The sequence below is a fragment of the Phalacrocorax aristotelis genome, chromosome 17, assembly GCF_949628215.1.
Source record: "Phalacrocorax aristotelis chromosome 17, bGulAri2.1, whole genome shotgun sequence".
In the NCBI taxonomy this organism is placed as follows: domain Eukaryota; kingdom Metazoa; phylum Chordata; class Aves; order Suliformes; family Phalacrocoracidae; genus Phalacrocorax; species Phalacrocorax aristotelis.
In genome coordinates, this window is record NC_134292.1 from 6288810 (window position 1) to 6301322 (window position 12513).

General features: G+C 45.7%; 1 protein-coding gene across 15 annotated transcripts in view; it reads right to left on the reverse strand.

Moving 5' to 3' along the window:
- The window catches only part of DNM1 (dynamin 1), a 70511-nt gene that overhangs the window by 25962 nt on the left and 32036 nt on the right, over positions 1 to 12513 (reverse strand). For 11 of the 15 annotated variants that reach the window (XR_012663516.1, XR_012663514.1, XR_012663515.1 and 8 more), the window contains exons 8-13: positions 12363 to 12498; positions 11125 to 11192; positions 9925 to 10063; positions 1757 to 1843; positions 1486 to 1556; positions 984 to 1035 (exon numbers count right to left, since the gene is read on the reverse strand). Coding sequence is in view for 11 of the 15 variants with exons in the window: in XM_075112307.1 (XP_074968408.1) it covers positions 984 to 1035; positions 1486 to 1556; positions 1757 to 1843; positions 9925 to 10063; positions 11125 to 11192; positions 12363 to 12498 (553 nt within the window). In the remaining 4 variants the exon portion in view is untranslated. Of the gene's footprint in view, positions 1 to 983; positions 1036 to 1485; positions 1557 to 1756; positions 1844 to 6570; positions 6710 to 9924; positions 10064 to 11124; positions 11193 to 12362; positions 12499 to 12513 lie in introns of all 15 variants that reach the window. The other 4 variants (XM_075112309.1, XM_075112308.1, XM_075112303.1 and 1 more) reach the window with 1 other exon arrangement.

A 12513-nucleotide genomic window follows, 5' to 3' on the forward strand; every position in this document is an offset into this window, starting at 1 on the left:
ACTCAGGTCTTCTATAAGGTATACTGCAGAGGATGGGGTTCCCTACAGCTGCTCCCATGAAATGGATGGTTGGCCAGCCCAACCTTCTGACATACCTACCTGCCAACAGCACTGAAACAGTCTGCATGTTTATGTTCAGGGAAAGGTGGTCAAACATGTTAAAGAGGATGGATGTCAGGAGTGAATGTCTTTAAAAAGACTAAGCAAAAGCATTTACTTCTATTCTCTATGAAGCTGCTTGTAAAGCTTTATTTCTACAAGATCTTCTAGCCTAGGTAACCTTGCTGTGACCCCAGCAAATCTGGGTGAAGGTGTCATTAGCCCCTTTTTAATTGAACGTACACTCCCTACAGTTACTGAAGGAATAAGTGAACTCCTCCCCTCCACTGCTGTCTTCTCCCATGGGCGCGTTCCTGTACATACCCAGTGCTACCATGGCTGTAACACCCTTTGTCTCCCTGTAGAGGGGTTTAAGTATTTCCATCGAAGCTTTCCAGAAGAGAGTCCATGAACTCTCTTGAAATACCTTTCCAGAAAGTACATACTACTAATGGGAAAGACAATCCGAAAAGACATTCTTTACTGTAGCAGTTCAGGCAGTATTCTGTACCCCTCACCTCAGCAGAGGAGTTAGCACAGCTAGTAAAGCTGGCTAGGTGCAGCTAGTGTAGCTGAGCAAACAGGGATTTACACAGCATTAATAGGGATTTCTACCAGAAAAGCAAGACCAGCTCTTGATTATCAAGCATCTGTTTCCCTCTACAACACCTTCACTCCATTGCTGCTATATCTCAGTTTTTCCTCACTGCAGTGAGCCTAGAACACTATCCTCCAGGTATAAACACAGTTTGACAAAAAAAACACCACAAAAAAAACCCCACTTCGAGCACTGCTGCATCCTGCCCGGCACTTGTCCACCTGGTAGCTTCCAGGTAGCAAACATGTCCTTCTTGCAGCAGTGAAGGGGATGGAACTTGGCCTACCTGGTTGCCAGCTGCCTTCTTCTTGCTCATCTGGCTGCTCCTCTGCTGAGCACTGCAAACAACAGCAGAGACATTGAAAACCCCTCAGGCTCTTCTTCATCACCCGAATCCTGCTCCCATCAGATAGCTGCTACAGTGAGTTCATGCCACTCACCACTGGCTTCCAAGCCTTGATAACCCAGTCTATTTCCATCTGCTCTCAGCCTAGTCTACTCATCTTCTCATTCTCACCTGAGCCACACTTGGATCACTAACCCTCCACTACTTCTGCCTTTTTTCCCCCCTGACACAACCCTAATACTCTAACTCCTCCTTCTACATATCCCTATTCTCCTCCCCAGCCTTGCAATAGAGCCACAATAAGCGATACTGAAAACTGAACCATACATCAAGACCACAGCATCTGCACCAGGGCCTTTGCAACCCATTTACTGGAGCAGCTATAGAACAGAGCCACCAGAAACATGCAGAGAGGAGAAGGCAATAGGACGTGGGCACTTACTTGGCAAAGCCAATGAAATCCTCATGGTTTGTGTTCATGTAAGCCAGCTCGATGTCTATTAGAAGCATGACCTGCCAAAGAGAGGCAGAGAGGAAGACAGACATAAGTGATTGACATTTCTAATAGTCAGGGGCAGAGCCCCATACATTGTTCATCTGATCAGCCCTCTGCAGCCAGACACCCCTTGGCTCAGGCCACTCTAGCCTAGACTGTCCCTTCAGAAGTGTCCCCCACCCCATCTCCCCTCTTACACACACTCCTGATCCCCTACCTGATCTTTGGTCCTGCCTTCTCTCTCACGAATGTGAGTAGTAACAATCCTCTCCATCTCCTCACGCAGATGAGGGTACTGGCTGAGCTACAAGAGAGAAAAAGCACGTGCACATGGGAAAGAGAGGTATAAAGGGGGAGGAGCCCCCCACATATGCATGCACACATACACCCTGCAATCAGATATTTTCAAGGGAAGTTCTAGAAAGCTGGACTTGCAGACAGATTTTTTCCAAGATCCTGGTGGTCTGCTGGGGGCAAAGGTCATTCCCTCTTGCTTTGGGCTTCAGAGAAAAGCTCTTTGCACTCTTGCAGCAACCTTTCACCAGAGATCTGCTCCAAACCCACAACATTCTTCCTGGCATGAGGCTCTTGACAGATCCCAGATATAAACACACTACTTATTGTTTGTTGGTTTTTTTCCCATAAAAGTGAAATATTTCCCTAGATGTTCAGCATCTCATTGTAGTAGGCTAAGTAGGTGAATGGCCTGTTACTACAACCTCCTAAATCCTACAGGAGGTCTCCCTGGGAAGTGAAGTGGATTTCAATCCCCATTTGCTGAGGCAGTAAGTGAAAGCATCTGGCCCTTTCCAACATCTGCAAGCAGAGAGAGAGGATCAGACCAACTCAAGGGGACATGTCTTCAAGAAACACTGTGCTCTGGGCATCCAGCTACTTCTACCTGCTCTCCACCTGTGTTGGGGCAGGATTACATAGCTGAGGTCTATTATTTGAATCACACCTACACCACACTTTTTGCCACATTGAGAAGGGAATCCCTTTCTGCCCAGAGAAGTCTTTAAATTTTACTAGCTGTGGTTCAAAAGAAGAGTATCTACAGAGATGATACATGAGAAACCCTTCCAAGATGAGCACCCTTAAAAGCCCTCTGGGTTTCACACAGCACCTGTCTACTTGCCTCAATTCGTAAGCCTCTAGGCAGCAATAAGTATATGTTTCTTAGGTCAGGCCCAGCACAGTCAAATGAAATTAGTCATCCAGACCCAGGACCTAGCACTTTCTCCCCCACTTCACCCATCCCCCGTGAAATCATCTCCCCCCCCTTTTTTTAGTATTACCTCCAATTTAGCTATAATGTCAAACAGCATTTCCTAATATTAGTCTTTTGTATCCCCTCAAGGGGGTGTATAAAAAAAAAAAGAAAATAACTCATCTGCCTATGATCTGTATTGCATTTGTTTTATTCCTCCATTTTACATGAGAGTTTCTTCTTAAACTGCTTTGGCCTTTTGTTTTGTATACATAAGCAATTATAACATGCTAGAAGGAACTGGCTCAAAGCATGCAACATCACTACTGGAAGCCAGATCCTATTCTAACCAGCAACAATATTCCTAACATCTGAGCACAAATAGTCTCAAACCCTTCCAGCACCCTTGCAGTCAAGTGAGTTGCGATAGCCTGGAACTGAAACTGTGGACTAATGTTGACACCGCCTATTTTCAAATGTGTAGTTTGTTTTGAATGCCACTGACCCTGCAGAGGCAGGGAAAAAACCGAAGTGGAATTTGTGTTCACCACCACCACCTTGTCTTGAAAGCACAAACTGGATGTTCTCCATGATCTTTATGGTTCAGGCAGCTGGTTGCTTCAGAGACACACAGACAGAGCTTCCTGTTTCCTTTGGGGGGGTTGGCAAAGGATAGATGGGCAAGTTGTGTCAAACAGAAAAACAGGAAGTTGGAAAACCTCTAAGCAAGTCTCAGCTTCTTTGCCTCAAATTAGAAAAAGACACCAACCAACAAAAACAGTCAAACAGAAAACCCACATTAAACCTTCCCCACCCCACTCCCAACCAGTCCAGAGGCACACAAAGTGCAAAACAAGTTGTGGTTTATTCAGAACCCAGGTCATCCAGCAACATTCATGTGCAAAAATAAATTGACAGCATCAGTCCTCATGCATGAGCTTCCAACCCCAAGCATGCACAGTAGAAGCAAGGGTGGACAAAGAAAAAGGACACAGACAAGCCGCAGGATGTCACACCACCAGGGAACATGCAATAGGGCATAGAGGGGCAGGGAGTTATCACCAGCAGTACAAACAGCACCCAGAAATGCCATGACTCTGAAAGACAGGAGAGCAGGCGACCCTCCAAGGGGTTAAGTCTGTCAGCCTGTGATCATGTCCCCGCTCAAGTGGGTTTTAGCTGCATTTGCCTGTGCAATCAAAATACAAGCTCACAGCCCTCTTTGAAAACTAGTTTGTCCAATATTCCTCAGTTTCCCTCTTTGCAGATTGCAGGAGGCCTTGCCAGCATACCAACTTTTAGCTGAAGGACTGCTGACTTGCAAGACCTTCCTGCACTTGTGAGATACTGCAGTGCAGTCCGGCACAGAAGGTTCCTGCTTTTGGAAAAACACTAGCTGGAACACTATCCTCCTAAATGTAACAGCTTACATGCTCACACCAGCTCTCTGTTGATTTTGGAGCTACTCTATTTAACCAAATGGAAGAAACTCAGAATCAGGCCAGTCAGAACAGCTCTTATTAGTTACCTTCTCTTCAGCCCTCAACTTTTTCTAATAGTCAAGAGATAGTCAATTACAAATCTCTTTTCATACAGGAAAGCTGTACTTCTGTAGCATGCAAACAGATGGATTTGCCTCCTTCTGTGTTCTTTAATAATAGTCTCATATTATTTCATCTATGCAGCTTTATCAACTGCATATATAAAGATATCTTCACCATCTGGGGTGAAATGAAATAATTGTGACAGCACACAAACAATAACACACATAGTTCAGCACAGCAGCAAACCAAGGCTACAGGACTGTTAAGCTAATTCAAGAGGTGTTAGCCCAAACAGTCTTCCTTTCAAGAAGTCTGCAGGATTTTTAGTGAGTTTAAAGGTTTGGTTTGTGTCCACTACACAGTGGGCTGGGTATTACCTTGCAATTAGCATCAGTCCTAAAGTAGCCTTTTCGAGACACTTCCCCTAATAGCACATGCTCTTGACCATGTCAAGCAGTTAGGGCTACAACATGCAAGATAATATTGCAAATCAACTAATGCCCCTGTGCAGTTACTACCCTTTGCCTTATGCCATCAGAACCCATCTCAAGCTTGCTGCTATATCAAAGTGGTCTATGGCAGTTACCTCCTTCTCTTTCAGAGGGAGATCAGGCAAAGTTAAGCTTCTCACTACATGTAGGCATTTGACTTTAAGCATTAGTAAAACCTTCCTTTTGTTTTCCAGTACTATTGCTCAATATCTTGAGGCAGTTATTTCTCATCTCTAACATCTGCCACCCTGGCCTTTCCAGCTTTTATTACAGCCACTAGTCTTTTACAATGTCATTGCTCCTATCACCTTCCTTACAGGATATATCTTGGTTGCATCATCTTAGGACACCCTCACAGGGTCCTCCACCAAGTCAGATTAAAATCCACAGAGCAAGCGAGTGTCCAGCCACTCTAATGACATTGTCCAATAGAGAAACTAGAATTCAATATATCTGAGCTTTCATGATCCTCCTCCCTCCCCACCCAGAGCAGACATTTCCAGCCAGATACAGAAAACTGTAAGAAATCAAACTCACCAAAATAAAAAACCCACATGAAAAAAAGGCTGGAAAGGCATACTCTGCCTTGCCACAGCAATCTGGCAACAGCAGGACTCTGCAAGAAATAGACTGGGCAGACTTTGGAGCACATCAAAGATGTCTCCTTAACAGAGGAATAGAGCTCACCTCTGCCTAAGTACAACTAGGCCTTATTAGCTCAGCTCTCACCTTTACTCTGAACTCCTATCAATTCTTATTTTCCCTTCCTTCCCAATTTAGGAGTATACATTGGTGAGTCTGGCTGTAACCCTGGAAGAAGGGAATGGTAATTTTCAAGTTCTAAAATAACTCATGAAACAGCCCTTTCCAACTCAGTTTCCAGAACATACTTCTGCTGTGCCACAGACATGTTTCTGGTCCCTCACTAGTGAGCTTAACACTAATTGCCACATCTGCCTGTTTTTTTTTTAAGGAGGCATGTGGTGCCCCCTCCTGGAGGAAACCAGCCTGGGAAACAAACCCACTCCTGCCCCAGCCTCTGAGCAGAGTTTGACACCCTCCATGTCAGAGCAGTTTCCCTCCCCTAGCCTAAGGCTTCACCTCCTGTGGTTCACAGCATACAAGGAAAAGTAGCCTCCCACTGAGCACAGTCCATGGAGCGAGATCAGCAGCAGAATGATGCAGAGGGTGTAATGCCTGGAAAAGCTTTTCCCCAAGCCTTTTGGGACACTAACCTTCTGTTAAATCTCAGTACCTCTTGCAGAATACCCGGCACCTCAAACTGTTAATCAATTGTTGTTGTGTATATGCTAATGTTCATAGCTCTGCAGACAAGATGAAACCTGCAGACCACTCATGCTGTGGTGTTGCAAGGTCATTTTATCTTTTTCTAGGGTATCTGGATTTTTTTAAGGGGGTCCCAGCAAAAACAAGTAAGAAGTTCCAAATGCACAGGCAGTGGCACAGCAAACAGGGCTTGCAAAGGGTTTGATCCACACTGAGGTGAATGTCACTGAGCCAGACAGAGGAAAAGGGTATGCTAGAGTAATCCACTAGATCCCAGCTTACTTCTCAGCTACAGAGCCCACCAGCTGATGCCCACTTCTCTTGGCCTGCTATTAAACAGCTCTTATACCTGAGGTTGCTGCTCTCCTTTAGATGCACCTTTATCCGTTTTCTCTCACTAGGTTTGCTGAAGTTCCTGGGGTGTGTGTGGAGAAACAGCATGGAAGTGTGTGGGAAGGGGGTGGGCGTTAGCCTTTCTTTGCATTTTTTGTTTCTTTACCTTTTCGCTACACTTTCTGATGGTGGATGTGAGCTCACTCACTACCATATCCACACACTTCAGACTTGGCTCCTTCAACTTCTGCACCTGCTTTTTCACTATGGCTTCAAAAGCGAGGTCAGGCGTGAAGAGACCCGTTCTGCATGGCAGGGGCAGGGTGGGAGGAAGCAACGAGGAAGAAGAAAGCAAAGCAGAGAAAGAGCAGGAAGGAATAGGAAAGAAGGAAAGAAAGGGGAAAAGAGAGAAAACACAAGGCAAAATGAGAAGTGAGATTTTGGTTCATTCTATTAGTTTATTGAACCAGGTGAGCATTGCTATGGGGCCTGTGCACTGCCAAGTATCAGGAGAGTCTACAGGCAAATGGAAGCGGCAAAGGAGAATGAGGTAGGAGCAGCTGGGCCAGTGAAGTGGTGAGCTGTCAAGAGCAAGATGAATGGATGGAACCCCCCAGGGATCAAGCGATCTCTTCCTGAAGGAAAGCTTCTTTGGCTTTTAAGACAAAGCTGCTTGCCACAGCAAGCCACTGCCTCTCTTCCTAGAGGTTCACCATGCCTCATTTCCCTTTGTCTCAGGCATTCCCCTTTCCTTCCCATCAGTTATCTCCCCTTCATGTCTTCCCTATTCCAGCTCCAGGAAGCCTAAACAGGAGCCAAGCTAAGACTTGCAAAGGTCTGTCACTTGCATCTTGTTTTGGCAGAACTTAATTGATGTCTCTCAGTTTCAGGGATTCAGCCAAACTGTTCCACTTACAGAGCGTATTTCATCTCACCTTCCCTGAAACATTAGCTTCATCAGGAAGAACAGATGTACCGAGTATTGAGGAAAATGCAAAAACACTACAGGGCATCCATAGCTATACAAAGCATCTGTTCTGCCCCAGCTAACCTGCATCATCAGACCCAGTATAAGCCTGTTGAGGTTTATAAGGAAATTTCCACTGATACTAAGTGGTCTGTATTCTCAGTGACTCTACTATGAAAGAGCAGAAAGTCCACAGAAACTGTAAGTTACTAAAATACAGCCAAGATTAATCCAATTCAAGACTACTGCACCCAAAGAAGTTTTTCAGCACATCTTTAACACTTTAGAACTTCTACCAGGACACACTTTATTACAAAACCTGAGCTACTTGTTTTAGCATGGGGCATTACTGCATTGCCAGCACTTTCCAGGGGACAATGTCTCCTTGACATGTGAAGGGCACACTGCCTTTCTAGAAGTACAATTAGTAGTCAAACCTGGGGTGCATACAGCTAACAACCAATCCAGGGCTAGCTGTAAGTAACTACCACCTCATTTAAATCAGGTATTTCCCCTTTGACCTCATCTTTCACATCTCTGGATAACACCTGCAAGACCCCAAGCAACACCTGCATTAAAACCCTTCAACAAATATACGGGACCTACAACTAGTCTGCCTTTTAAGCAGCAGAGTTGGAATATATTACAGGATTGAGCTTCACCCAACAGTCTCTCTCAAGGTGCCAACAACACCCCTTTTGAGCAAAGCAAGGGCATTTCTAGAGTTAAGTTCACATCCTCTGTCTCAGCAGCAGTTTCCTACTAATCCAGTTGCCCTGCTAAGCTCAAGATAGTTTCCCCCACCAGTCTTCGGGGACACTGCACAAAAAAATTTTAAAAAATCAATCCCTTCCAGTACCTGAGTATCACCTGAATGGCAATATTTTGTTCCTTCAGATACAAAATCGTAACCACGGGTACTAGAGCCCACAGAGCAACTAGCACTGAAGTCAACCATCAAATTCTTAGCAGTAGGATCCAAGTTAAAATGAAATGCTTTAATCCTGAGAATCTGTAACATTTTCCCCCATCCCTGTGGTCTCTCCTGCTCTTATTTCTCACCCTGCTGTACCCACCCACCTGATCACTTGAAGAACCTGCCAGAACAGACGGTCTATTTTGAAATTGTCAATAAAAGAGGAAACAAAAAGAAACAATGAAGAAAGTAGTAGGAAATGGAGGGAAGAATGCAAAGAGAAAGAACGAATGGGAGATTTTAAATAGCAACTAAGATATGGAGAACAAATCAAGAGAAGCTTCAGAGGGCATGAAAAAGGACGGCCCTTCTGACCCAGTTAGCAGGCAACTCTGGATACTTGGCAGCCTGAGGGCCTGTGCTTACCTGTCGCCAGGCTCTAATGGCAATTTTCTGGGTGCTCCCCACAGTCACACACCCCAAAAGAGGACAGCAGGACAGAAAAAGGAAGCTCCTCCAGCACTCTAGAAACCTGAGCAATCTCGCACTGCATTCACTTTGCTTTCCCGGTCTGTCCTAGGGGGCAAAGCGTGTGCCTGCATGCCTGAGCCCTTCTACAGAGACTCTGGGCCCTAAGGACTAGGCATTTCTGCAAGCAATGGCAAGTATCACCACTTGGGCACCTTTCCCCATCCTTGCAGGGTGTCAGACTCTCCAGACACCTCCTGCAATGCCCATTTACCTGCACCTGAATAGCCAGTGGTGATTCCAGTCTCCAGTGCCCATACCACCATCCTAACTGAGGTGCCTTTGCACCAGCACCTAGGCCTGCCTGAAGCATCAAGCCATGGCTGAGAGGAATGACACAAGTCTTATCTTGCTGCTTTCCAACCCCAACCTCAGAGACAAAAGCTGCCATACCCAAAGGGCAGAATCAAGGCAGGTTCCCTCCCTCAGCCCCACATACCAGTATGGATCCCAAAGGGCAAAATCTGCAGCCCTCTCTGAGAGGGCAGGAGGACCCAGAGGTTGATAGACATTTCTAACTTGCTTCTTCTCAGCCATGTGCTGCTCTTCCAGAACAGGATCTGGACCAAGCCAGCCAAAAACCAAGCCAAACACCACAGAAACATTTCCCTGCAATATAGCCCACAGCTATAACTGCTGCAGCCTCTGAAGTTCAGCCCCATACACCACCCAGCAGCACCCAAAGGCTAGTTTTGGATTAACCCTCTCACTTCTACAAGAATGGAGGGGGACAAAATTTAAATCCCAGTTTCTGGCTTGAAAAATAAACCCAGATGCTAAATTTGGAGTAAAATATGGCCATGTAAGAAATACCCTTGGTTTTAGAAGGCATCAGGAATCATGCTAGAGACAGGTGGCAGGGACATCTCCAGCACCCCTCAGCTCTAAAACATTTAGGGAGCAGGACCATGGCCCACATCCCACAATGCTTCCCCTTCTGTTTGGCTTGTTGGCTAGATCGTCCCAGCTGGTACCACTCAGGTCTAGTCATGCTGAGGAGGTGCTTAGAAACACCAGGTGTGGCTGCAGGCAAGTCCCTGCCAGGTCACAGTGCTGCACCGCAGCCAGCGAGCAGAGGAAAGTGCCAGCTCCATGCTGCCTCTGGTTACCTTCTTGGTGCACTGTCTAACGGTATTGATTAACTCCGAAATGACCATGTCCACGCATTTCAGGCAAGGTTCTTTAATCTTCTTCACCTGCTTTTTCACAATGGTCTCAAAGGCCATGTCGGGCGTGAAGAGACCGGTTCTAAACACCCAGGGTGGGGACAAGACAAGGCAGGAGGGTGAGAAGGGGCAAGGAGAATGTCACAGTGTTAACACACACATCTTAGAGCAGGCACCACCATCACTGAAACCCAGCACACAGGGCTAGGGAGTGTCATGTCCCCTGGACAAGCCCTGACTGTAGTCCATGGAAAATGGGAGTTGCTTGGCACCTCCCAGGAAGGAGGTGCTGAGGGCAAAATGGATCCCAGCTGGACAGCCACAGCCAGGCCCCCATTTCACCCCACCTGCCAGGCCTAAGGATGGCAGGAGCTGACCCCTCTACAGTGCATTTGACCTCAGAGTTGTGCAGCAGATGGGAGGCCTTTTCTGAAATATTTTCTTGGTTAGTACATTAACACATTTCATAACCTTTCTCAAACTCAGGTAGTGTGTGAGCAAATGAAAGGAATGAAAATAAATCCAGGTCAGTATTTGTTCACAGGCCAGCATGCAGGAAGGACTCCGACAGGCACCAGGCTTTGGTCACAGTCCCAGGAGCAGCACGACTCAGGGTCTCAGGGCTGTGCTTTCTGACAGCTAACCTCTGCTGAGGGGCAACACAAGCGTGTTTCTAACTATGTCCTGAGGCCATTGGAATCCTGGTGATGGGCACCCCCAAGATCCCTTGGATGTCTAGGGGAGGAGGTGCTCAGCACCAACAACCGTTTTGAACAACTAACTACTGGTTAGTATGCAGGCAGAAAGTGAAAACCAATGTTTAAAACTAAATGGAAGAGTGGTATGGACTTGAATCCCTCTTTCTATCCTATCTTATGTCAAGACACCAGGAAGGAGAAAATGTCTAGTCACCAAGGCAGTTTTACCTTTTAGGCTTCTGTGACTCCCATGTGGGAAGAGAAAGCAAGCTGACTTGGACGACTGTCCCTACTCCCAGATTCAAGCCACTGGGGTGGTCCAAGGGGGTTACCCCTCCCCTTCGGCTGACCTACCGTACCTCTGAAGTCTTCAACTCCATTCAGAAGGTCTAGAGGTATTTACAAGGCTATGCAGCCAATGGTTTGCCTAGTGTGTGATACGTGCCTGATACCATGGATGTTCTTGATGGCATAGCTAATCTCCCGCCGCAGCTCCTTCTCATCAAACTCCATCTGTACCAAGAGAGAATATCAGAAACTGTCCAATGCCTATAAGCGCAACCCCAGGATACACAACAGCATGCTTTACAGAGAAGAGGTCCCATGCCTGCACTATCATGTGTAGATGCGATAATAGCCCAAGTGTTGGATACAGAGCCCAGCCATAGAAGCTTCTGTTGCCTATGCAGACATCCTGGACAAATATGAATAGCTAAGGGCCTACATTTACAGACCCAAGCCCCAGCAGCTCCCAAGGAGCTTCTCAGAAATAAAGCAATAGGACTGAAGTGCTAGATTGCTTTCTAAAACAAACTGTTTTGTCTCCCAAGATTTAGCATGAGGTCTTGGCAGCTGTTTTTTCAGTGAACAGCACAAATAGATTTACAATTCACATAGAAAAATGTATTATCCAATACAAGGCAGCTCGTGTATTTCACTAAAAAGGCCTCGTCTTATTCAAATTAAAAAAAAATACAAAATCTAGAAAATCCAAGAGTGGAATGATTTGGCTCTTGAGTCTGTTCCAACTACCATTAAAAAGGTTTTTCCGTACCACTTCTGATCAGGTTGGTGTTCTTTGCCATCCAAGAAAATTATCATTCAATAAAAATCCTCTTCAACTCTTATGACAGTAGAGCAGTTCCCACCCTGTTCCCACCTCTAGGCCGTTGACAGGGAACAGACAGAAGTAATACCAGGTATATCTACAACCTGCTTCTTGCATATCCATTAGGGCAACTTTAGGTCTCTCTGGTGCTCAGGATCAAGGAAGTACAAGTTTCAACACCATTTGTACTGTGTAAAATTCAGTCAAAGTATATTTGACACAACTTATATGCAAGGATATTCAGTCATTGATTTATTATTGTCTGTGTTAAAGGATGTTATTTTGCACATTTGATTTAGCATTTGGGAATTAAGCCAAAGAAATAGTCATTTAATTAAGAGAAAGTCAAGTTCTGTCATAAGGACAGGGACTGAGGGAAAGGTCAGTACTGTGGGAAGGCTCTGATAAAAGAGACAACAGGAAGTAAAAAAGGTGATAAAAGGAAAAGCATGAAACAAAGTAGTCAAAGGGAAAGACAGGTGATGAAAGATATCAAGAGGGGTAAGGAGACAGGTAGAAGAGGTAACAGACAATAGGCAAGCGACAAAGCAATCTCAGCAGCAGAGAAGCAGTACCTTCACCAGTTCAAAGGGGAAACGCTCATGAAAGATGCGGTTAATCCTAGCTCCTCCTGACAGCTCATAGGTATCAATTTGGTCTCCAGAACCTTCAATACGTTTCTCAAAGTCCACAGCAAACTGCTGGACCATCCTGAAAGAAAACAAA